At 39.0% G+C, this 27,362-nt stretch overlaps 1 protein-coding gene across 8 annotated transcripts in view; it reads left to right on the forward strand.

The window, feature by feature from the left end:
* The first annotated feature begins 14,477 nt into the window (after positions 1 to 14,477).
* The window catches only part of LOC149253595 (uncharacterized), a 138,057-nt gene continuing 125,172 nt past the window's right edge, over positions 14,478 to 27,362 (forward strand). For 3 of the 8 annotated variants that reach the window (XM_089456862.1, XM_089456865.1, XM_089456860.1), the window contains exons 1-2: positions 14,798 to 14,942; positions 15,047 to 15,108. In XM_089456862.1, the coding sequence (XP_089312988.1) occupies positions 15,101 to 15,108 (8 nt within the window). In that variant the 5' untranslated portion in view covers positions 14,798 to 14,942; positions 15,047 to 15,100. The other 5 variants (XM_089456866.1, XM_089456861.1, XM_089456868.1 and 2 more) reach the window with 4 other exon arrangements.

Genomic DNA, 27,362 nt, shown 5'->3' on the forward strand with positions numbered 1-27,362 from the left:
AAATATCGCTCTTAAATGCTGTGGATGATCAGCCCGCTTTCGCGAATGAGCCGAAAGGTCGTCGAGATAAGGCTGAACAATGTTCTTGATGTCATGGAAGGCATAATTCATTGCCCTCTGAAACGTCGCCCCTGTGTTCTTTAAACCAAAGGGTAATTTTCGATAAGCGAATGTGCCTCACGGACAAATAAATGCAGTCTTTGACTGGTCCTGTGGGCGGATATTTATTTGATTATACCCGGAAAATCCATCCATAAATGAAAAGATTTCACATCCGGCGCATTCATCAATTATCTGGTCGATGAAGGGTGTAGGGTAGTTGTCCTTCGGACAAGCTTGGTTTACATCCCTATAATCGACACACACTCTAATCGTCCCTTGTTTCTTCATAACAGGGACAATATTCGATACCCAATCGGTTAGAGGAACCGGGTAGATGAATCCAGCATGGAGGAGTTTTTCAACTTCCGCCTTAATGGCAGCGGCTTTCTTGGGGTGCACCTGCCGAAGCCGTTGTCTTACTAGTTTGACATCAGGATACATTTTAATTTCATGTTCAACGATACTCGAGTCAATGCCTGGCATTTCATCATATGACCAAGAAAAGACATCTCTGAATTCGCGAAAAAGAGCGTTATATATTTCCAGTTCTGAAGGGGAACAACCTTTGCCGACATAAATATTCTCTACAACATCTGCTTTAGTCGAGATATTTATGGCTATAGTCTCTTCAATATTGGATAAGTTTCGCTCGGAATCCACCGTATTTACAGTATTTGTTAGGAATTCAAAAACTGAAGGGTGATAAAGGTCACTTTGAGTATCTTCTTCATATTCCGGAAGAAGGGGACGATGGTGGTGATCATTCCATGGTGCCCCTTCAATCATCATTGAGTGTAAGATTCCTTCGTTAGTCCCATGTACTTTCGACCAAGGATCTAATGAGGTACCATATTCTTTAGACCTATTTACCCAAACGCTTGACGAGCGTTGATTTGGGTTCGCCTCCCATGCTTGAAACATTGATTGCTACAATATTTCTAAATGGCTTGGGGGCAAGACAATTGCACGATCCATGTCGACCTTCGTGGAAGATATCATGTTGCAGGTTGCTACAAATGGTACATTTCCTATATGAATAGGAGGTGGTAGCGCAAAAGTTCCCATCAATGTGGGGTCTTTCAATAATCCTACTCCGATATCTTGAAGTGAATGGTTGCTCTCATGGATCATGGGAATGCTTCCTGTAACTTGCGAACCATTAGGGAGGAAGTTCTGTTGGTCGACGACCGTAATCCCTCCTTCAAATGGGAATGCGATCTTCCTAAAATAAGTCGACACGACAGCTGCCATGGCATAAATCCATGGTCTTCCCAGTAGGATGTTGTAGTCAAGATTTCCATCGATGACCTCAACATCAATTTCTACTGTTTTTCCTCCTAGTTCAACCTTCAAGTTATTAAGGATACCGTACGGGGTATAAGTCCTTCCGTCGAAAGCTTTTAATGTCGTCGAAGATCGTGACAAGGTTGGAGATCCTAAATTTTTCCAACAACTCATCGACATAATACATGTGGATGCTCCCTCATCAATAATCGTTCTGTGAACAGTTTTGTTGAGGGCTTTCACTTGAATAAGGAAAGCTAGTTGAGCTGGTAACTGAGGATCATATCCTTTGTGATCAAAGGATACAAGATTGGAATCCTTAGGATCAACCCCACCAATTGTTGATAACAACGCCTGCCTTTGGGATGGACAATTTTGTAGTACCTCAAGAGTCGACATAGCGGATGGCGATTGTGCCAAATCTTCCACTATGTTATAATGCTGCGCCGCTCTGGCGCGAGGATTAAATGTCGACTTGTGTACTACACCCTTTGGCGGTTTGATTGTTAATTCAGGAATGATGGGTGGTACAACTTCTGTTGAAGTTGTCGTCAAACTACTTGGTTGATCTTTACCTTTGTCGTTCGACAGCTGAGGATTCCCATAATCTTTGTTCCTTGTCGAAATCAAAGCATCATTCTGCTGTTTCGAGACCGACAACATAAGTACTTGGGACGGGGAAGCATTTCCACTATCAACCAGATTTTGACCTGGGTTGGGAAATGGATCAGTTAACACAGCTGAGGTTTGGGAACTTTTAAAGAACCTCTTTAACTCAGCTTTGAATGGGCAATTCCTTGTGTAATGATCCTCTTCATCACATATTTGACATGGATAATTTGGTTTCCCTTGCCCAGGAGGGTTCGAAGAATTTTTTCCAGGAGATGATTCACCCTGTTTCTTCTTCTTCCCTTTGTTTTGTTTCTTCTTGCTTCCTGGTTGATTGGTTTCTTTGCCCTTATCTGCTGATACGGCATTTACTTCCGAAGCAAGAATTTCTTCTTTTGCATTTTGATCCGAATTCTTACGGGCCTTCTTTGACGAAGCCTTTATCGATTTCATGTTTGCCGTGCCAATCACGCCATCACCGGCATGAGAGTCACTATTTGATTTAGGAGGAGGAGGAATTGAAAATTCTGGTCTAGGGGCGTCGGGTATTTTGTCGTAGAGCGTGCCGGACTGAGTATAAACTAAGTCCAAATACTGTGCACGAGCAATAACTTGCTCCTCTGTTACGACTCCCCCCTTGGCCACATCTTCCGTTATAGCAGGAAGTAATGACTTTATAAACCATTCAGCTAATAGCTGATCGGGAACGTATGTTTTCACCATCCTACGACGACGACGCCACTCATGTATATGATCAGATATATGGGTGGCAGTTGTCTGCTTGAAGTTGGTTAATATTTCTGTTCCCGTTTCATACCTTATCGGTAGTTGAAAATGGGTTAAGAAAGTCGTGGCTAGGGAACTAAAATTGTCGAACGAGGCTCTAGGTAATTCAATATACCATTTAGCTGCTGGACCTGTCAATGTCCTCTGAAAAAGGCGAAGCCTTATCGAATCGTCGTTTAGGGTGTTCGATGAACACCACAGATGAAAAGTCATCACGTGATTCGATGGGTCTTCACCTGGATTTCCATTGAATTTAGGAATGTCAGATGGAAGTTTATGAGGAATCGCTGGCCACCAAGGGGCTAAAGCAATCGGATCGTTGGTTAACCGGTGTAAATCGGGTAACTCTAAAGTTGCCACGAATGGTAACTGTTGATTCAGGTTAGGCGAAGCATAACCAGGGTACGATGGAATCGCTTGAGCAGTGGGCCTTTGCATACCGGCATAATGTAATTGATGTTGGTATGACTGATACGGTTGGTGGACTTGACCACTGTAAAGTGGTTGGTTTTGACCGTTTTGGATATACGGTTGTCCACTGTTCGCAAAGATCTGCTGCTCAGAACCTTGGTATACTTGCTGAAATTGTGGTTGTTGGTATTGCACTAGCCATGGTTGTGAAGCCATGTTCTATTGTGCTATGCTAACCATTGGACCAAGGTGTGAGGTAATTGTACCCGTTTGTACCTGTGTCGCCCTACCAGTTGGCGATTGTGGTTGTGACCCATGGTCAAGTGGCTGTTGCATTACAACCTGAGAAATCTGAGGTTGACATGCAACAGGTATCGCTTGAACTTGTGACACAGTTACAATAGCCGGTGTGGTCGGGATGTTCGTCATAGGTACACACTGTTGCATAGAATATACAACCCTTGGTTGTTGAGGTAGCATAGGTACCCAACTACTTGATGCAATTCCAGTATAACCTGAATACTGTTGAGAACTGCCATATGGATATCCTCCCGGAGGAGGTAATGAAAGGGCATACTGCCCCCCATACGGTAGCAATCCGGAACTCAGAGGGATTGTTTGTCCTTGAGGACTGGATGGCCCAAATTGACCTCCATGAGGATCAATCTGTCGAGTCTCAACGTAAGAGTTGCCGGATATTATTCCGGATGAACAAACTGGAACAGACCACACTGTCGTCATAGTCCCTTGGTGGACTCCTTCTAGCGGTTGCGAGCTAGTCGGGACAGATGGTATGCCGGCAAACATCGTTGGAGTGACGGCAGGGGCTTCTGCTGTCGCTGTGTCGTTTGACACAGTCCTAGATGATGACGGTTGTTCAAACATTTTAAGTCTATCCAATAGATTGCCTAGTGATTCTACAGGAACCTCCACTTGTGGTGGATTAACTTCTGATGAAGGAAATAGAGTGACCTCGACTCCAAAATGGGTTGGAGTACTTGCTTGCGGATCCTCTGCAATTTCCTCTATCGCAATCAAACCCGGTGGAAGAGGAAGACCGTCAGGTCTGTAAAATATTTCTGGTGCCGAAGAAGTGGTTGTTTCGACAGCGACAGTTGTTTGAGGAACAAAACTCTCTGGACCGGTTACAGATGGAACTGGTTCAGTTATACAAGTATTTTCCCCCAGACTAGGATCAGTATTACTGTCTTTCTGTGGCTGTTGAACTTCTTCTATAGAGGCAGGGTTTCCAGAAATGTTTGGAGTAACCGGAACCTCAGATGCAGTTGGAACACTCGTTCTAACTTTTATAGGAGATTTTGAACCGGTTAAACGAGTTCGCTTTGTCCGTACTGTTTTCGATTCCGGAGACAAATACGGTTGACTCGTAAGCCTCCGCGAACGACGGGGTTTCAATTGACTTTCTTCCACGATTGCGGATTACTCGATCAACCAAAATATTAAAAGGGGAAATTTGTGTTTCCGAATTGAATGAATTTTATTAGACGCTTTTTAGACACAACTTGCTTTTTCACTTTTTAAGAGTCGAGAAAAAGCTAAAGATGACTCTAGTCTCCTTCGATGTTTTAACAAGCCCGAAGTGACAAATGCTCGGATGGACATTTTCAGTTATAGAGTTTGAAAAAGGCCAAAAGAAACTACTCTGGAGATCTAGGCAGAGGGTGTGCCAAACCTTTCGCAAAACCACAGAATACGTTTTACGGTACAGGTGGTCAATCTTCGTGAATGCTGTGTTCACTGCATTGCGATCAGTAGGGCGGCCGACACGGCTTCCTATGGATAAAGGCTTTGTCCCTATAGGGGTCTCCCAATATATACGCGACGGTACATGGGAGCACAAGTCCGTATTGATACTTATCGCTTCACCGTGGAGGAATCACCCAACCACTCAACGCTAAGATATCACGTTTAACGACGCCGGAACACGTCTCTAGCTTAGGCCTCTATGTGTTTGCGTTATGTTTCAAAGCGTTGTTATGCAAATTCAATTCATTTTAGGTTGATCTTTTTAAAGTTTGCCTTTCAAGGTTCACCACGAGATGTATGATACAAATTCCTAAATGCAGTCTAAAGATGAGAAGCAAGCTTTTTCAATCTTTTCAACTTATGAAAATCTTAACTACTGAGGGAAAAGAAAGACATCATCTTTTCACACAGATCATAGAGCACACACTAATGCACTTTTTCCTAAATCAACATGCAAACTGTCAAAATGCACATGCACAATGCAGGTATTTCTTTTCTCTTTCTTAATGTTGATGTACTACAAAAAGAAAGTTGTTGTATAACTTTGAATTCAATTTCAAGTGAAAGCAGACAAGCTTTTGTCCAAAATCAAAAGACACCTTAAGATTTACTTGTTTCAACACTAGAAATACATAAATTCAAACCATATGACGAAAGCAAAAAGCTCAATCAGCTATGAACAGCAAACAAATTAACTCTTAAGATCAGAACGACACTTATCACAGGTCTAGATCTAAGAGGCCACAACAAGACTAGTTCACTTTCGTTATGAGAAACTGCAAATGATATAAGAAATACACAAAGAACAAACACAGTTTCTTTATACAACCGAGGCGGAATAGTGGCAAAGAAAAGTGGTTTCAGATAGGTACATTGACTGATAACAGGCTGCAAAAACAGGGCAACAGAAAGCAGAGAACCCCAGTTGCACAAGGCCACACAGGTTCAGCGCCGATAGAACACTGTCAGTTTGACATTCAGCGCAGGTAGCCCCTTCGGGACCTGCGATGAAATGTAGACTGCCTTCACAGTGCCTGCAATGAAGAGAGAAACTTTCGTTTTTCTCAAGTTCTGGGTCACAGATTGCTAAAAAATCAACAGTTTTTGGCCAAATCAAAGCTATCAATCAAGTACACACTAAAGGATGAAAAGGAGGATGAAAAGCTATCACTAAGAGCTATTCAGAGTCCTCGTGGATCAGCTCTTCAAATCATAAACATGCCCAGAAACTGAGCTAGAGTAGCTGCCCTCTACTTTGCATTTGAAAGACCCAAATGCAGTTCGATTTGGTACTCCCTGTGTTTAGGAAATGAATAGCAAAAACACAAACAACCAACAAGATACGATCCCCAGCGGAGTCGCCAATTTGTTGTTGGGAAAAGTATCCAATACGGAATGACCCTATCCCACTCTAAGGGTGATAGTACCTCAGCAACAATCAAAGCAAAGCTATCTAAGATTTCTTCTTTATGAAAGTAAAATAGGGGAGAAAGAGATCCACTAACCGATGTCTTTCGCTAATGATTGATCCAATCTTCTCTCCTTGCTGCTTGCTCCCAGCTCCTTGCTCTTTCACTGGCCTAGCTACACCAAGATCCTACAAAATGGCAAGGGAGGGAAACTACAAGAAGCATACATTCATAATTGATTCAAGGATTAGAATAAATCAAACACAAGTATAACAATACATCATTGAGACACATGCATATAGAAGAACCTCAAATGCTTTATTAATGGAAGAAGTAAAGTTCAGGAAGTGATACAACCATAAGAGGCCCAATCCAGCATCACCTTCCCAGCAGAAAGAAATCTCCTCTTCGCCTCCTTCAAATCAAATCACCCAATAGTTCTAAACTCAAACCAACAACAATTCCTTACATTCACAAGATTCCAGCCTCCCTAGACCTCATGAGAGAGATCTATATATATGAGTTTTGGAGAAAGGATGAGTCAACTTGAGCTTGGCATGAAGCTGACTAGTGTCCTCTCTCACTTCAGTTATTCTTTAGTTCTTGAGTCCACTTGGAGGTTCTTGCTTCCACTTGGAGATCTAGACCCTCTTACTCATCACCAGTCGAATTCCCTGATCCAAGTGTCATTTTGGAAGCTTCATGGGCATTGACACCTTGAGGAATGACTGTGCCACATGTCCAAACTCGCCCAGCACAGGTAGCCTTCTTTGCAGTTGACATTCAACGCAGGTAGACAGTGGAGCAGTTGACATTCAACGCAGGTAGACAGTGGAGCAGTTGACATTCAGCGCAGATGCTCAGTGGAGCAGTTGACATGATCCAGAATTGCCTTGTTTTTGAGTGTTTTCAGGTGGAGAACTTTTATTCAGTGCTGTGGTTTGCTGACCTTGTTCCTCTAGGGGTAGGAACAACATGTTTAGGGACTTTGGATCCCTTAGATTATGGACATTTCATGCTTCATGCTGTAAGGCACAAAAATGTCTATAACACATATGATCTTCATTTTGCTGGGTTAATTACAAAGTCCAGGGGTGATATTTTAGCCTGGAATGGAGCTATGAATAATGGTTCAGTGATGGTCTCAGATATATATATATATATATATATATATATATATATATATATATATAGATATAGATATATAGATATAAATATATTTCATGTAGGGTCAATCTTTTGATTGATTTGTGTTGTTACAAGAAAGCTTGGAGTTGGGATGCGCCCTTGAAGATTATCATTTTCTGTTGGATTGCATGGAAAAATAAAATTCTTACTTGGGATAATATATGTGTTAGAGCCTAGATTGACCTCAGGCTGAAGGGAGGCAATCTTAGGATAACCACAAACCAAGCTTAACCTGGTAGCTAGCCCTACCAGGTCGAGAGAGGGCTCTCTCCTTGTCAATCTCAGTTGAGATGACTGAATCAAATTTGGATTTTAGGCTAGGTGTAGTAGCTCTAGGGTTTTTGGTTGATTTTGATGGTTTTGTTGCTGGATCAAATGGAGCAGGTAGCTTTGGGTCCGAGAAATGAAGTCAGGATGCAGGGTGTTCTATGGGGCGAGGTAGGTAAGTGTTTTGGCACTTGTAATCGAGTGAGATGGCAGGTATAATACTGATGAGGAGCTGAGGAGGGCATGCAGAGATCATGTATCCTCTTCAAACTATAGAAAACATAAAAAAATAAATGGATTCCCAAGGCAGAGCACTGTAACCAATGTATTCTACCTATCTATCTTGATTTCATTTAGTTTAGAAGAATGAATTAGATTTTGGCACACATAACACATGAGAAAAATTAATGACAGAAGGAGAAACTATGAAAAAACACATTACCACAAGAATCCCAGAAAAATAGCTGCAAATCCTGGTTTATTTCCTTGCCAAACTGCCGTGGAGATGTACAATGTAGCTCAGAGCATCCAAGAGAGTCCAACCTTTACCAATGACTGAAAAAATACATAATATAGACATCAAAACCACCTATGCTAGACATCAGGGATCGAATCCAAGAGATAAGGGACTATTACAACCATTTCCCAACAAGGAACAAGAATATAGGTAGTGGAACAACTTGTTTGTATAAGCATGGAAACTGATTCATTGACCCCCAAACCACCTCAAAATAATGAATCTACCCTCTAAGGTCATTTTACAATTACATTTACATAGCATAGCATCATTTAAAATAATAAATTCATCCATGATGGGAGAAAAAGTCAACTTGTAGAAAAACTAGGCAAAAATTGAATTTTTGGGCAAACTGGCTCTATGCGTAGCACCACTAGCTAGGTGTGTAGTGCCACTTCACAGCTGATTTTGAATGCCTTCCCCTTAGCCAAATTGAGCCCAAGATATCTCATTGGAAAGGTATTCCTGTCTAGTTTCTGGAACATCTTGAATTTTTGCATTTGGAGGTCATTTGTCCCCTCAAAAGTTGAATCTCCCAAGGCTGCTTCTGTGTGTCCAAAAAGAGGCAGAGAGGTCATTTTTTGATGGTTTTTTGACCTTTTGGTGACCAAGTTTTGCTCCAAAATTGTTGAGATTTTCTTGGTTTGATGCTCTCATCATGCTAAATCCAAATATACAAGCCATTTCTCCAAAAAGTCTTCCAGTGAAAAGCATAGCGCTGATGGCACTACGCACCTAGGGCAAATTTCTGTGTTGTAAAATTCCAAAAATTGAAAATGACCAAAATTTGTCAAAACTTGCCCAGATTTGGCACAAGGCACTATCATTAATTGCTTTGATGGGCTAGTGAGGCTTCAACCAAGATTTTTAACTTTTCTTGCTCCTTTTTGCTCCTTAAGGCCTTCCTCAACCTAGCCTTAAGCTTCCTCATCCTTATGTTGCATATTTTGTTCCGGGTCATGTAGTGGTAGGCCATGTGGCGAAGCATCTTCTTGTCTCTGTTGGCCTTCTCAATCAGCCCCTCAAGGTGTATATTGACCCTCTCAAGCCAAGTTTCCCGATCATTCTCGATCTCTTGTTCAATTGAAGTCAACTTGACCTTTGCCTTCTTAGCCTTTTGCCTGTTCTCCTTGATCATTTGCAGCTCCATGAGGACTTGCTTGTCAGTCAATTGTTTGTTTTCTTGTTCTAGATATTTGATGACCCATTTAGCCCTCTCTAAGTTGTCAGACAAGGCTTGTATCTCAGCCTCTTGTTCCTTTATGATCATGTCTTTGACAGTCTTTGGATCTTGAGCATCCAAGTCAATGACATCAACTCCTTGTGCCTCCTCATGATCAACAAGGACAAAATATCTCTCTTGCCCATCACTAGGATCCTTCTCATGCATCTTTTTCTTGCCTTTACCTTTACCCTTGTGTTGCTGCTCAACCTGTACCTGTTTAGCTGAAGAAGAAGGCAAAGCCCCTTCCACTCCTTGTGGAGATAATACTCGCCTGGCAGCTGCAAAAAGTTTCCTAGTGCCTCTCTCATATGTCACAAACACTGGCACTCCAACAGTTTCAGTCTCTTGAACCTTTTCATGTCCTGAAGGTCCACCTTCTTCATGTGACACTGATGAAAAGATTTGAGGGCCTTTGAACATTTCATGAGAAGTGAAAGTCTCCCATGGCATGTTAAGAAGGTTAACTGCTGTAAAACAATGATTTTAATCAAAGAGTAGTGGTAGATGTTGGTTAACTGCTGGGGGTATGATTTCTTCTTTACAATGAGTGCCATCTTCTCAATGTTTCTGAACATGAAATAGGGGATATTCATCATTCTCACCCTAGTGAAATGCATTAGCAGTCTAATGTGGTAAGCATACATTCGGGAGAACCTACCTTCACAAGTATTTGATGATGATCTTCATCAATGGAGCAAACCTGTCCTCCAAGAATTTAAAGAGGAATACTCTCTTGAGTTTGTTATGGTATTTAGCCTTGATGTAAGGCTCATAGTACTCCTTGTCAATGTCCTGACCTTTGTTCCACTTTTCACCTACATTTGGAATACCTGTAGCCTCTGAAATAACAGCTGGTGACAAAGTGAATGTAATTCCAACAAGGTTTACCTCATTATTGTCCAAATGTGTCACAAACAACCTTGCTAATTCATGATGAAATTTAACCCTTTCCACCATTTCACAAAAACTAAAACATGACTGATGTCTAAAACAAGAAATGGAAAATGGGCAGGCTTGCAGTTCCCTCAAACTGGTAGGCTCCTCTATGATATGTTTTCCTCCTTTATCAGGCTTCCTGCCTTGTGTGTCTCTCTCCCTTTAACTGTCACTAAGGGTTTCTTCTTCCAGTTCATACTCACTATCCCTCTCCGTTATTGTATAGCTGTTTCTCTTGTGGTGAATGAGGTGTGGTGAATGAAGTGTGGTGAATTGGTGAATGAATGTAAGATGAGTATGAAGAGATTTTATAGGTAAATAGGTGAGGGTGAACAAGAGTGGGAATGGGATTTAGGGAGTGAGTAGGGTTTGGGAATAGTGTAGGGTTTGGGGATTGGGGAAAAGTTTAGGGAATGATGTCTAGGGAATTATATATGAGGGGATGGGGTTTAGGGAAGCAAATAGATGATATAGGACAACAATAATGAGTGAGCTTTTTAAAATATATGAGACAATTTGGTGAAAATTAGGGTTTAATTTTTTGAGAGACAAAACCACCAAATACTGATGCAACAACCTCTTTTCAACAAGAATGATGGTGTTACTTACTTGCAAAGAGGCACTTTGGAAGTTTTGAAGTGAATTGATGCAATTTGGAACGATCTGGAGCTTAACTGCCAGGTGCGTAGCGCACTCACCCAGGTGCATAGCGCCTGTTTGTTTTTACACTGCAGAAATTACCCAGGTGCGTAGCGCCAATCAGATTTCTCCAAAAACACAGTGAATGCACCTCCTTTGCTCAATAACACTTCAAAATCGCGTTTTTGGCTCATGGACTTCAACTCAAACAATGAAATGACTTAAGAGAGGGATGACCTTTATATGGCTTGGAAACTTTTGATTTTTTAATTTTCAAAACCCACTTTATAATGTCTATTTGCTTTTCAAATACTCTGTTTTTTTGGATGCTTGATCTTTTTCTTGAAATAGGTGAACTGATGCTTGATTTCTTTGACTTTTGCAGTGGCATGTACTTGGAAATATCAGCAGGTGACCAGGAGCAGCATGAAACTATTAATTACATATGAGAAATAATAAAATTACATGAAATTTACAAATAATATACCAATGCTCTGTTTTCACCTCAAAACTGGTTTTGAGGTGAAAAATTTATTAAGTTTACAAATTATGAGATTAAAACTTTTCTAATGATTATTGTCATCCTCATGTGTCTGCTGACCATTATTAGTCAATAGTTACTGAAAATTTGACCATGGTAAAACCCTAATACCTAATGAAACTGAAACCCTAAGACCTAAGACCTATTTGATGAAATGAACTGAAAATAAACCTGAACCATTGACTGAAAAGTATGAAAGGGGGTCAGCAGATATATGTCATGAGGGAAAAAACTGAAATGAACCCTACCATCAGTTGATCCATGACCTAATGGAATGCAACTCATCAGAATGGGACACCTAGTATGAAATGCAAAAGAGTAATTTTGATCACTGATGGCAGTGTGAAGGCACTGACACTAACAATATGTAAAAGGGGCTTCTTAAGATCAGGTTGGTCTTCTTTGTGTAGGCTGAATCAAGAAAGTGTATTACACTTGTTCATACAGTGCCCCCGGACTAAAGAGGTGTGGTCGCAAGTTATCAAATATGTTCAGCTTCCCCAGATCGTTCCTTTCGACTCCCTTGAATCCTGTTACCAATGGTGGTTTAACAGAAGGGGAAACTGCAAAACACTTCCTCTGTATGTATCATAGGAGATATGGTGTGTAAGAAATTCCTTGATCTTCGAGGACATGCCTTTAAATATGTTCAAGATTTATTCATGCATTCTGGTGTAACTAGTGAATGGGAGTAGATTTGAACATGCTGATAAAATGCCTAGGTTGATGCCTTATCATTTGCAGGTGGCTTTCGTAGCAGGTTTTTTCGATGGCGCAACCCAAGCTAGTAGATGTGGTTGTGGAGCTTGGTTGAGAATCAATCCACAGATACATTATCTTCTTTTCTAGCATGGGGGGTAGGGTACGAATTCGAGAGTTGAACTCTTAATCCTTTGAGGACTGATGTACTTTGCTTGCAGAATCGACTAGAGAGCATCACTATCTATGGGGACACTAGAACCATTATCAAAGTAGTCTTTAGGCGGTCTACTTTTTTGCCTCCCAATTTGGCTATTTGGCTGGATTGCATAGAGTTACTGAAACAGTCCTTTGTGGCTATCTCTTTCAAGAATGTGTACACAAAATTAAATTCAATAGCAAATAGATTATCAAATAAAGGATTACTGGTTGCTTCAAGTTCTCTACACTACAAGTTCTGTTTTGAAAACAAGGAAAATAAAAAAGTGAAATTGATCTATAAGCTACTAATTTTTCGGACTCAATTTTTTATATACTAATCTTTTTCAAAATTTCTAGTTTATATTTATTTCTGATTTACATTTTTTTTTTTGTATATGCCTCAAACTCTTACCAAATTCTTGGTTGTGTGTCACATATTAGGTAGATAGAAAAAAAGATAGCAACTATTTTATTATCTCTATGAATTTTTTTTTTTGAAATATCAAAGTTTTAAATATAAATAAAATATAGACTATAAACCGTGAAAATTTTCACTTAATAGATATTCCAACATTTTTTCCTTCTTAGAAAAGAAACAAAAAATACGCAATTTGAATTTCGCCAGATCAATTAAGTGATAGCTATCCAAATCATTAAACAGAGATGTATTTACTTTAATTAATTAAACGAGCGTGTTCTTCCTACAAATTCAACCAGAGATAAAATAATTATAAAAACATATTTTATATAATTTTAAAATATAAAATCCTATGAGAGAAGTAGCCGTTGACTTGTTAAAATAATAGTTAATTAATTATAAAGTAATGCAATTTAGATATGATATCGAATAGTCAGAAAAATAATGCCGTATCCACGAACAACTCATCTTGGTTTGCTCGGTCTATTCTCTTCTCTATATGTTTATTTATTTTAATATATAAAGAATATCAGTTTAATTTAATTAATTTAAAAAAAATTATTAAGCAAAAGTTATTATAAATTTTATTCTGCCTTAATTTTTAAGCAAATGTGATATATAAACAAATAATAATAAGATATTTTATTATTGTTATATCTACTTCAATGTTTGTTTCACAAATAATAAAAAAGTTAAAGAATTTTGTTATGGAAAATTTCATAAAAGGGTATGGGAAAAGAATTGGATAGAAAGAAGCATTGTTACATTGAGAAATTCAACCCTACCTGTGATCTACAACAACAAAAAAGGTTTATTGGAGCTAGTATTCTCTGGAGGGCAAAAGTTCTTATTGCTCAATTAAGGACCAACTCGCATCAACTTCGGCCTAAAACATGATGATGGAAAAGTACTAAAAAAGCTTGGGAAGAACAGGGTGGAAAAGGCCTAAAGAAGCTTAGGAAAAACATGTGTGTATATTTCGCACATCGGAGACTGGAATCAGAAAATCATTTCATTTTGGAATGTGATGCATTCAAAAACATCAAAGAAAATTATGGGAATATGTTAGCATTGGTTTTTTGGCATTATCTTTTTCAGCGAAGAGATTGTTGGAAAGTTAGATCAGCTCATCATCAATTTGAATAAAAAAAGATTAAATTACAAAAAAAACAAAAAATTAATAATCTCGCAAACTATTTTTAATATGGTAAATCTTATTTGATGTATTGTAAAACAATTTATACCCCAGTAAAATCTCTCGCAAATAATCGATTCACACAAATAACTACCTCATTAAAGTCAACTCTCTTTATATAATATAAATAAATTAATAAATATAATCCACATTAACAACTGAATTTGTTGAACCTGCTGAATCTAATAAATGCAAAGTTTGGCAGGTAGCCAAGTCATATGAACCGTGAAAAATCCGGGTCCCAAATTCCAATACCTCAAAAAGCAAATAAAAGCCTAACACAAAAAAACAATTCTGTGATGGTCAGGGAGGTACTGGTTCGTGTTTGATTGGTTCTCATGGGAAAATCCATGTTTTGTACTAAACCACAAGGTCCCTCAACTCTACGTGGCACGTGGACAACAGCTGACAAGTGAACGCAGTAGTCATTATTAGGACTGTGTATATGCTTTTATATATATACATATATGTGTGTATATGGGATAATACTTCTTCCGTTCATTGCCGTGATTGTCAACTTTTGACTGCTAAGCAATCAGGTGCCAAGGTTGGAGACTGCTCGTCTATCACTGTCACCATCACCATCCATCCATCCAGTGGGTTTCTCTCCCTCGCTCATTTGTTATTGAATTTTGGTCCAACACATACTTATTCTTCTGTATTTTCTATTTCTGCATGTGGGTTATGCCAAGTTCCAGTGCATTTCACAGCATGGTTCTTTCTGTGGGTTGCTTCATAATTTTTTATGGTGATTGATTTCTTTTCATGGAGTTGTGGAATTGTTATATTTTTAGACCCAGTTGTGGATGCTCATCCTTCCTGCCCACTTATCCATGGAAATTTGTTGTGCAGAATAAATTAAGCTAATTCTCTAGGAAAGCTGATTTTGGTCTTCAGCAATCCACAATGCAAAGGTAAGTATTTTGTTTGTGTTTGCTTGCATGGATTGTGATGAAAATAGCCTCCTAAATATTTTTATTGTTTTTGAATTTACAGCTTTTATTTATTGCCTGGCACACATCAATACCAATAGCTGAGAACTAAGTTAAAAGTGTAAACATGAGAATCTCATTGGTGGTTAGATTGAATAATCAATACCTTATTTTTGTTTTGTTATTTTGGTTATTTGTGAACATTAATAGAATTATCATATTCCATCTTATGTTTTGTCTTAGTGTTTTCTCCTCGTCTGCCCTGTTCTACCTTTCTAAAGTGCCTCTCTTTATGCTGTGAAAAATGCATAGTTACATGTCAGAATTATCTTGACTGGGTTTTTATTAGAACTTCTTCTCCTAGCTACAGTGGTTGTGAGGACTGGTTCACAGCAATATGTAAGCGCCAATATACTCTGATCCTTATGCCAATGGGATATCCACAAATGTAGTATCCCCTACTAACATAATGGTTAATTGGTAATGTGGTCATTATGCTGGTTTAATCAGCCTTTCCCTACCTCCTGTGTAGCCTTTTGTGTTAATGTGTAAATAAAACACAAATACCAACAGTCAGATGTCCATATCTTGTGAGTTGTGACACCTTGGAATAGCTTCTACGGCTAAAATGTCATCCTCCCTTTCCTCGCCTCTGATAATTTTTGGTGTTTAATTTTGACGTCTCTGAGCACAAGTTTCAGACTGCTACTAATGCTCAGTTATAAAGGGCAGTTAGTGGTAAGTGCAACAATGCATGTGCCTTCTTTTTTCAGCATCTGGTAATCACAGAGTGGCAATCACCAATCAGTTGTCTCAATTTGTACTCTCATACAGTTATTTGACTTTTAATTCAAAAATGTCAAGGATGAAGGTCCTCCGCTTCTATGACATTTGAGAGCTCAAGCCTTCCACTACAATTTCCCCGAAGGGCTTTCTTAGAGATCTGTTTGGATGCATATTCATCACATATGCAACTTTAACCAAAAGAAACATCGTTATCAGATTTTTCCTCACCTTCGGAACATTAGAAAACTCAGAAACAGTTTTCATGCTTATTATGGGTGATGATGGGCAAAATTTGTCAGGACCAAAAAAATATTTCTTGGAATAAGTTTTAAGCAGCAGTAATTTTATCCATTTATTTTATGTTGTTAAAATAGTGATGAAATTCAAAGTTTTTATCCAAAAATACAACACAAAGTAATGTTTATTGCTCCTTTCTTCTATTTTTACTTTCACAGGAAGCTAAAGCTTTTACCAATCCATATTTTCCAAATCACTAATGTTATGGCGATTTCACTTCTTCCCATTTGATGACTACATTTGGATGATAGAGATGGAATATTTTTGATCATATTTATCCAAGAACTTTATGATCATAAGGCAGTTATTTTTTCTGCTTAAAAAATAATGATAACCTTGATGTTGCTATTGGTTCTTATAGTGAGGCTTTTATCTCAGGTGTTGAGAAAATTAGGAATTTGTATAAGGAACACCTCTCCCCGGCTGGTGTGTATATATATATATATATATTTGGAGAAATCGGTTACTGGGCAGATTCTCACACGTATGACTCGGGGTCAATCTTCCAAGCTGCCACTGTAGCCCCAAATTTTTACACAGCCTGCAATCACATGCCAGGGCTAATGGAAGGATTTGAACCAAAGTGGGTGGCGTTAACACCATTAATGCCAATCACTTAGTCTGCTCCCTGATGGGAAAAATACAATTAGATATTGAAGGAAAGGTGCTGCTTGCTTTATTAGTAATTTAAAAAATTTAAAGTCCTGATTATATTAATTATTAGATTAAGGAATAAACATGTTGTATTTGATATTTTGTGCAGAATATAGCCTGCAATCACATGCCAGGGCTAATGGAAGTATTTGAACCAAAGTGGGTGGCATTAACACCATTAATGCCAATCACTTAGTCTGCTCCCTGATGGGAAAAATACAATTAGATATTGAAGGATGGGTGCTGCATGCTTTATTAGTAATTTAAACAAATTAAAGTCCTGATTATATTAATTATTAGATTAAGGCATAAACATGTTGTATTTGAGATTTTGAGTAGAATATAATAATAAATTCTGCATACAAATTATAGTTGCACAATTCGGATTCAGAGAAACTTGGGAAAAGCACAGCCAAATGAAAAATATTATTTGAATTTTCACAATTTTTTTTTGAGAATTTTTTCATCCCATGACAATTCCTTTTCATAGACATCAATTCAAAAGTTAGAAAAGTTAAATTGGCAAGTTTGAAATTTTACAATGCTTTAAAGAGTTTATTGTACAAGAGTTCAAAAATTTGTATCTACACATTCTAAACTACAAATGTCATAGATGATGGACCATGGCTTGAGCATGGATAAAAGGCAAATGGCCAACGAAAATGTAATGTTCCAAACTTGAATAAACAGTGATATGCAAAGCAAAAACAATTTATGACACAAAAACTTTAAACAATCAACAAATGCTCATAAAAGCTCTAGAAGTAAGAACCAACTGAGCCATTTTATAAATCAATGGAGCAAGTACAATACTATGGAGGAATACACCTGGGCTTGCCTCAATGGCAAGCGTGACAGAACCCAGGTGATAAGACAATGATCTCAAATGCTGGAAATCACTACTCCTCTAATGCTTCGTGCTGTCTAGAAAAACTACATTGCTGGCTGGAATGGAATTGCAAGAAACCCCACCTCCGGTGCTCAAAAAATGCTGCAAAATTAACCCCAAGATCCTTGACCAAAACCCACAAAAACCCAGAACGGGTTTGGTCTAAATCCAACCTCCCAAAATCGGCCTCCAAGATGCCCTATGCCCTCCAAGACTGCTCAAGAACATGGCCTGCAAAGATACCAACGAATTCCTTCCAAGGCTCCGAAAAAGTAGCAATCTTCTCCACAAGTGCTTCCCTTAGCTCTCCCGACAAAGATCAGCCTCAATAAATGATACTCCACCTCCCACGTGTGCACAAAATGCAGCCTCTATGTTGGCCTAGGAAGTGTGAAAGTCACACTGAATAGGAGCACTCTCCTCCAACTCCAAAACTCACCAAAATGGCAGCCAAACACCTATGCCTCCTCTCCGGAATTTCTCCCAGCCAAAACTCCTCTGAAAGATGCCATAATCAAACTCGGCCTCCCTTCACTACATCCTCCAGAAATACGCATCACCTGGAGATGATGAATGCAACTGTTGGAAACCACAATGAAATCCTCCTTCGAAAGAATGAATATGAACCTCTCTAGGGTGGCACTCGAAGTCCCTCGAAGAAAGGGTGAGCTCTTCGCTTGAAGAACTCTTGCTAAACAACAAGTGACTTGGCTAAGCAACTCGAACAACCAAAGAGAATTTCAATATGCAAAAAGATGATGAAATGAGGAGAGTTGCCTTCCTTATATAGATTTCATGGAGCACTTTTCCCTCCATTTTCCCTCCATCGTGGGTCCCTCACTTAACCATCGACTTAACCTCCATGCAATTCGAACTAGGGAATGTGTATTCTCCTAGTGTGGGTGGCCCCCACGTATAACTTAACCACATCAAAATTACTTCTACTAAGTCTAGCCTTCTAAATTTCTAATAAAATCGAATGGGCCCCATCACCTTCAAAATTGGCCCCAAAATGTAATAATTAATTTTGTTCCAAATTAATTTAGGAAGGGACATTATAGAAAATGAGTGGCCAGTGCCAATTGGTAACTGTACTCTCATATGCAGCACTACTCAATGCAATTGTACCCATGATTTGGATGCAGAAGCCCATATCCTAGCATCTTAAATTCCTACTGATACATCGTCCAGACAACTATGCTCCTTGTCACTGTCCAAATTGTATGTGCATGATAAAAACCCCAATCCAAAATGCACAATCTGATAGAAACCTTTTAGAAAGGTCACTCACTGTCACATCAGCAACCTGTCTTGTCACTTTAGGCCGGCTCTTCTCCAACTTCAAGGGGCTTCCCTACTAGGATCACCAAGTCTTAATCAAATTAGCACAAGGTGATGTCTACAGGGTCCTTAGTAAAACATTTTTATTTTTGGAGTTTTTAGGGTTTTTTTGAAATTAGCAATAGAGGGATACGAAGATAAGTGCCAATATCCTACTAGGGCTATGGAGCCAAGAGAAATCAATTGGAAAGATGAGATCAAGAAGAAACCCTGCTAAGATTGATTATCCAGTGTTTGTGGATTAGGGAAAGAGGTTAGTGCTCTATAAGCTAAATTAACCCCTTGGCTGATCAAGGAAAATCATGAAATCATGGATCCACTAGAAAGGATCCCTCCAAGGGGAAATCCTTCAACCACAAGATCAATTATGCCATGAAATAGAATCAAAACCCTTTCTAAGGAACTTGAGAGTATGGTCTAACAAGGATGATTAAAACTCACCCCAAACCAACAAAAGGGAGCATGTGAGAATAACATCCAGACATACTCCTTCTAAGTGACAAAGTTACCTTTCAAATGGATCAACCTTAGTAGCCTTGTGGTAGCCTAGAATATTGTTATGAACGTCATGAAAAATCACAATGTCATGATTCTTAACCCTCATCGATTTTATCGTGGGGTAACATCGATGATTTTTTCTATGTAAAAAAGGTCAAGATTTTATCATAGAAATCGCGATAAAATTGTGAAAATCACTAGTCGTGGACATGAACACTTTAAGTGGATTTTTTTAGTTTTTTCCACTCATTTTGAAAATAGAAATGATCCATAAACTGCCATGTATATTCCACTAGACAATTTGTCACAATAGATTTGATAAAATTATACTTAAAAAAATACAAAATCTTCACTATTACAGTTTCATTTATCTTTAGATTTTTAGATATGTAGATCACTGTGTTGGTTTTTGTAGCATCGGATGGTGTTCTAGTCTCAAAACTTTGTGGAGAGGCTAAAACACAAGAGTTATCCAAAACCCATAAATCGTTTTTGGAAATTCCACCTAGAGATAGCTCAATTAAATTAATTGACCATCATTTAAAATTTTCCTAAGTCTAACTTAGGAAAAATGGTAAGTTAATAGTAATTAATTGAAAAATGTGAGAATTCTCTAGAAACTCACACATATCGACTTGGAAATGATCTTAGCCATCGATTAAGTTTTAATCTTGTCCGTTGGAGTCCCAACTGGAGATTATAAGAAGAGTTCGATGGGTAAATGGAGAAATATACAACAGAGAGCCAATAATGTGAGTTCCTTTGGCAGTTCAAGCTAGCTAGCAATAGAGTTCGAACTAGAGAGGGGACATAGAGCTAGAGAGGGGAAGAGACAATGATCCAGAGGAAGTATTCCAGTTCTAGAGACGCAAAGAGAGGAGGCCGAAATTATTCTCCAAGAGGTTGCGCAAGGCCTGTGCAGAGCCTCAAATAGGCAATTCAATTTAGTTGGAGTGGAGGTCATTATAGGTTCCAAAGGCCGGGAATATTTTCTAGTAGGCAAGAGAGAAACTTCCTCAGTCAGCAACAGGTAGGAGAGACACTTCCTCAGTCAACAATAGGCAGGACGACTTGAGTAGCAGTTGTTCCAAGCTCAGCGTGTGGCAAACTGCGCAAGGGTGATGCAGGGCCTGTGCAGAGGGTTTGGATGACTCACTTGGAGCTGTCAGTTGGAGCCGGGATTGCTCGGAGAAGAGGGTAATTTCCCTCGGTCAATTTTGCTAGTATTTCTCTCAGGAAAGGATCGCCAGTTTGGCGTCATTTCATTGTACTCAGAATTTCACTGCTGCATAATATTAAAACCCTCAGCTACTGCATTGGTTTTCCCACATTGGGTTTTTTTGGGGACATTTGTTTAAAAATAATTGTGTCAATTTTTATGTGTGTGCTAGCATATTTCTCAGTTTCCTGTATTTATTTTCCGCAATGTTTATTTTATTTGGTGAAGAAATTGCAGTGTGGTTAATTCGATATTAATCAAAAGAGTAATAAACTACTAATTAGTTAGGAGAATTAATTCTAGTTGCTGCATTTCAAGGAATTTTCACATGGTACCAAAGTATATTTGATAGGAAGGAGGCTTACGGACAAAGAAGAGGAAATTTTGTTGTTCAAAGGGAGCAGCAGGTCGAAATTTTCTAGGGCTGCATAGTTCCTAGCTAGGCAGTGCGAATTGCTGGGCAAGGGTTCGAGTTTTAGTTGCAGGGTGGTACAAAAATTCGACTTGTCCAGAGTAGAGATTCTAGCAGGTAGTGGGAGAAACAACTCAGATTTTCAGAGAGAAGATTCTTAGTCTGGGCACAAAGGGTTTGCAGCAGTTTGCTAGAGCAAATTCAGTGCCAAAAGGAAAATAAAGTGCACACACAGAGGGAGTTTCTCTCAGAGGGTTTCTAGCTTCAGAAATCCAAATTTCCAGTTGGAGTTGGTAGTAGCAGCAATCATATTCTCTCACTCTAGAAGGGAGTGTGAATAGCAGAACTAACAACCGAGCAAGAGAAGGGGGGAGATCTCCATCCCAATTCAAGCTTTTGCAGAGATGGCCACAATTAGGCTTAGAGATCAGGACAAGTTGGAAGGAGCATCCAACTATATCATCTAGAAGTCTAGGATGCCCTTCCTGCTAGATGAGCATGGCCTGGAGACTTTTGCAGAGAACGTAGTGGAAGACCTACTGATGCAGATCAGCTGAAAAGCTTCAAGAAGGAGATGGCCAAGGTGAAGCAGATGATCCTGGATGGTGTCCGGGACCATATAGTCTCACATATATCAGGCACAACCACAACCAAGGAGATGTGGGATGCTCTCTTTGGGTTATATCAGAATCCTTTTGAACAACAGAAGATGTTCTTGAAGGAAAAGCTGAGGAATGCCAGGATGAAGAAGAATGAAGGAATTGATCCCTTTCTCACTAGAATTCAGGATATCCGGGGTGAGTTTGTGGCTGTAGGAGAGACGCCTCCACCTATAGAAATAGTGAGGTTAGCACTCAACAGTGTCACTGAGGATTGGGAGAATTTTGTCTAAGGCATTTTGGGATGAGATACGTTGCCTGGGTGGGACCGGATGTGGGTTGATCTTGCTGAGGACGAGATTAGGGGAGCTCTAGTAAAGAGCTCCATTAGCGACAGTAGCAACAAGGGATTGAAGGGTGCGAAGGAGGAAGACAATGTGGCCCTTGCATCGATATGGAAGGCAAAAGGTCCCAGTCATGGACAAGGCTTACAGGGAGAAAAGAAGAAGAAGAAGGATCTGTCCAATGTTCAAGTGATTCAGGTGTGGCGAGTTTGGACATTACAGTACTCAGTGTCCTTGGAGGAAGAAGGACAAGAAGGACAAGCAGGATCAGGTGGTAGCATCAACAAAAATTGATAGTATTTCCTCTAGGCTAGAGGAAGATTTCACCATGTATACAGCTATGCCTCTAGGAGTGAGTGGGGTAATATGGAGCTTTAGTCCTAGTGTTGCGCAGAGGATTGGACAAGATCCATTGAGGTAAACATCGAATGGTGTTTCCTCCTGGATCATTAGCTTGCTATAGGGGCCCATAGTATTCATTAGCAAGAGGATCAATGTCAGTTGGTGCAGTCAGTTGATCCAAACACAAATTTTGGATGCTTCTCAGTTGTAGTAGTTGTAGCAACAACAACAACAATTGAGAAGGAGTGTTAGTTGGGTTGTAGTGCAGATGAAAAGTTTGCAGTAGTACAAGTTGTACAGTGCAGTGTTAGCAACAACATAGATGCCACATGAGAGTTGCGTAGTGGTAGGCAGCTACAGTTGTTAGACATCATCAGTGTGAATGGGAGGATGATGTAGAGACAAGGTGTTGTAGCAACAATGCAACACTAGAACACCTTCCTGGCTAAGAGAGAGTGTTAATTTTTGTAGCATCGGATGGTGTTCTAACTTCTAGTCTTGAAACTTAGTGGAGAGGCCAAAACAAAGGAGTTCTCCAAAACCCAGAAATCATTTATGGAAATTCCACCTAGAGATAGCTCAATTAAATTAATTGACCATCATTTAAATTTTTCCTAAGTCTAACTTAGGAAAAATGGTTAATTAATAGTAATTAATTGAGAAAATGTGAGAATTCTCTAGAAACTCGCATGGATTGACTTGGAGATGATCTTAGCCATCGGTTAGGTTTTAATCTTGGCCGTTGGAGTCCCAACTGGAGATTATAATAAGAGGTCGATGGGTAGATGGAGAAATATACAGTAGAGAGCCAATAGTGTGAGTTCCTTGGGCAGTTCGAGCTAGCCAACAGCAAAGTTCAAGCTAGAGAAGGGATGCAGGGCTAGAGAGGGGAAAAGACAGTGATCTGGAGGAAGTCTTCCAGTTCCAGAGAGGCAGAGAGAGCAGGTCAAAACTATTCTTTAGGAAGCTACACAGGGCCTGTGCGGAGCCTCAAAGAGGCAATTCGATTTAGCTGGAGTAGAGGTTGTTTTAGGTCTCAGAGGCTAGGAAGATTTTCCAGTAGGAAGGAGAGACACTTCCTCAGTCAGCAACAGGAAGGACGACTTGAGTCGCAGTTGTTCCAAGCTGAGCGCGTGGTAGATTGCACAAGGGTGACGTAGGGTTTGCGCAAAGGATTTGGATGGCTCACTTAGAGTCGGGATTGCTTGGAGAATAGGGTAATTTCCCTTAGTTGATTTCGCTAGTATTTCTCTCAAGAAAGGATTGCCAATTTGGCATCATTCCAGTGTACTCAGAATTTCATTGCTTCATAATAATAAAAACCCTCAAATGCTGCATCGGTTTACCCACATTGGGTTTTTTTGGGGACATTTGTCCAAAACCAATTGTGTCAATTTTTATGTGTGTGCTGGCATATTTCTCAGTTTCTTGTATTTATTTTCCGCAGCATTTATTTTATTTGGTGAAGAAATTACAGTGTGATTAATTTGATATTAATAAAAAAAATAATAAACTACTAATCAGTTAGGAGAATAAATTCCAATTGCTGCATTTCAAAGAATTTTCACATACTGTTAATAGCATATGCATGCGAATCAAAATTATGTAGAAAATAGAGAATAATGAAATAAAAGCTCACACACATTTGACACAAGATATGCCCTAGAAACCCTTTCGGGAAAAAAACCTAATTGGAAGGTGAGATCGCTTCGCTCTCTTTTTTTGAATAGAAAATTTATGCTAGTACAAAGGAGTATGGCCTGTGGCCTGTAGGCTACTACAATGCACAAATCCTCTCTATGTGCTCTTTTCGTCCTAGTGGCTTGGTTATAACACAACCCAATAGCCTACTAGTGGTTAGGTTTGACTACCTCAACCCTTAAATAGAATTACAATATAGACTCTTCTAGAGTCTTCTTCCTCATAATCACGTGGTAGCTCCTTTTCCATGAATTATGGCGGCTAACATGGCATCCTCTCAAATTATGGTGGTGAAAACAGGAAGGTCAAATTTTGAGTGCATAACTTTCACATACAAACTTCGATTGACGCGATTCTTGCACCGTTGGAAAGGTCCTTGTGTGTAGAATAAGATAGAAAGGCATGACGCTAAAGGAACAAAGTTTTACCCCCCAAAAACTGTTGTTTGATGCCTAAAAATGCTCTCGGAAGGTTTCAGACCCCAATTTACCAAACTGGGTCCTGCCAATAAAAAGGGTCCTGTGAGTTGATTCCTCCACTTTTTCCTCTTTGAAAGCATCAAGATGGATGACAGAAAATATAATGATCCAATCTGGATAAAGGAAAAAGGGTTTGGAGAGAAAAGGAAGAGAAGACCGAGTTTGCATGAGCCAAAGAGGAGGAGGACAACATTTTCCTTCGCCGTCATCGTGTTTTTTTGGAGTGGGGATTGATTTCCCTCAACTGTGGATGCATTTTTAGGTATGGGCATCAATTTCCACCATTTTTTATTCATATTTTTCATGGGGTTTCCTTTACCCATTAGTTTTCCTTCATCTTGTTTAGGAGAGAGAGTGTTTTGCTTTCCATCATCAATTTATTGTGTAGTGATGGCTTCCCAAATTCCCATTGTTGGTGGTGTACTTGCATGTATGTCTGCCTCTTTGTTTTTTTTTTTAAATTTTGAAAAGTTTTGTAAGCCTAACAATTTTCCTTAAATTTTTATTGGACTATAGGAGATCTACCATTTATTTAAATCTTAGATTTGTATATTTTTATGCAATTTTTTATATTTTGATTTTAAAAATGTTTATTTTATTTTATTTTTCAATATTTTTTGTGCCCTAGGTTTATTCATTATATTGAAGACTAAAAATGTTGAGAAATTTGGATCTTATTTGGGAATATGGTATACTTGAGTGGGGTTTCAATAAACAAACTTTGAATTGCAAGTTGGGCGAGAAGCATATGAAGTGGGGAATCTCCTGATTGAAATTCTACCATGCTGAAATTTTGGGAGATGTTGTAGAACTTTGCTTAGAAGCGATAAAAACTCATTCGTATTGCCACCAAAGCACTGCAAGATATGGATGTATTCAAAGAGATCAGGGGAGTTGTGAAAATTCAAGTTGTAAGGGGAGGAGTGGGGGGAAGAAGTGAGAGTGGTTCTTTAGCATCACCTTCCGCAATGGTTGGCCCATCATCTACCTCATCGTTTTTTGTTCCTAGAACCACACCGGGAGCTCAATCTTCCATCAGGTTGGTACTTAAAAGAAAGGAGAAGGAAGAACCTAACAAGTTAGTCGGTAGCTGTTTTCTATAGAGTGACGTTCCTTTCAACATTGCCAATAACAATCCATTCTACTATTCTATGTTTGATGTTGTTTCTATTTTTGGCCCAGGGTGCAAATCCCCTTCCTATTATGAATTGAGAGGGCCTATTATTCAAAATGAAAAGATTGATTACATTGCTAGATTGAAGGAGTTTAAGGAACCATGGGAACACACTAGATGCCCTTGATGCTAGATGGTTGGACTGATGACAAAGGTAGGACCCTTCTTAACTTCTTGCTTAATTGTACCAAGGGATCAATTTATTAAAAAATTTGTTGCATCTGCACATATTAAAGATGCACAATCATTATGTGAGTTGTTAGGCCTATTCATTCAGGAGGTAATTCCACAAAATGTTGTCCATCATAACAGACAACACTGCAAATTATATCGTTGCTGGTGGGTTGTTTATGGAGAGGTATTCTAGCTTGTTTTGGACAACTTGTGCTGCACATTGCATTGATTTGATATTAGAGGAAATATGGAAAATTCCTTATATTGTTGAATCATCCAAGAGCATAATTTTTTTTATATATAACCATGCATCTATGCTTAGTTTGATGAAACAATTCACCAATAAGGAGTTTGTGCATCTTTCCATTACATTGTTTTTCACTAGCTTCATATCTCTTCAATTTCTCTTGAATTTTATGTGGGATACGAAGAGAAATTTTCTTTTAGAGGAGTAGTGTGCTTTATCTTCTAGTTGCAAATTGGAGGGGGATGCCACATGTAGGTTAGTTTCATATTAGGAGACATTTTGGGTGGGAGTGGAGGAGGTGTTTTTCATTATTGAAACTTTGGTAAAGTTTCTTTAGTTGGTTAATGGAGACAAGCCAACATTAAGCTACTTGTATGAGGCAATGGATAGAACCAAAGAAGCCATCCGTACCTATTATGAGGATAAGGGGGATGACGGGTTTGAGAAATGACTATTGAATTAGAGAGTGATTGATAAGAAATGGAAAAATACATTATGTTGATCACTACATGTCAATGACCCATAGCAGTACACCCACTTTATTCGCAAAAGGGATAGCGCCTGATCGATGTGTTTGTTCCGTCTAGCTATCATCATCAGCGTGATTATCATATTATAATGTAAACCCATTCTGCATGTATATGATGTAAATAACCTCAACAGATCTGTGTCATGTATGTATTTGCTTAGGTAAACCTACTTTTCTGGTGACGATTTACATTCCGGGAGGTTTTTGTCTCACCGATCCATTCTTGTATGGTCGACAGAGTTTTCCTTCAGTCTTACCCCAAAGCCGAAATGGATTTTGTCACTGGGATCTTATGCGAGTCCTAGTGTTCTAGATCGAGTCTATGTAAAAGTGATTTGGGAATAATCCTAACTATTTGGTTAGGTTATTTTATTACAAATTGCTTAGTCTGCTAGATTATATTTGTGTCGCAGAAATGGGTAGTCTGTGAGGGTCTTTTACAAATGGGTTTTCCCCCTTGAGATGTAAAAAATATGAAAATCATGATATAAAGTGTCTTGAAGGTTGGAAAAATAATTTATCCCCTCATAGGTTAATTAATTAAATTTTTG

This window comes from Pinus tabuliformis, chromosome 7 (genome assembly GCF_031772625.1).
Source record: "Pinus tabuliformis cultivar Carrire ecotype Pingquan chromosome 7, CPIR1, whole genome shotgun sequence".
Classification (NCBI taxonomy): domain Eukaryota; kingdom Viridiplantae; phylum Streptophyta; class Pinopsida; order Pinales; family Pinaceae; genus Pinus; species Pinus tabuliformis.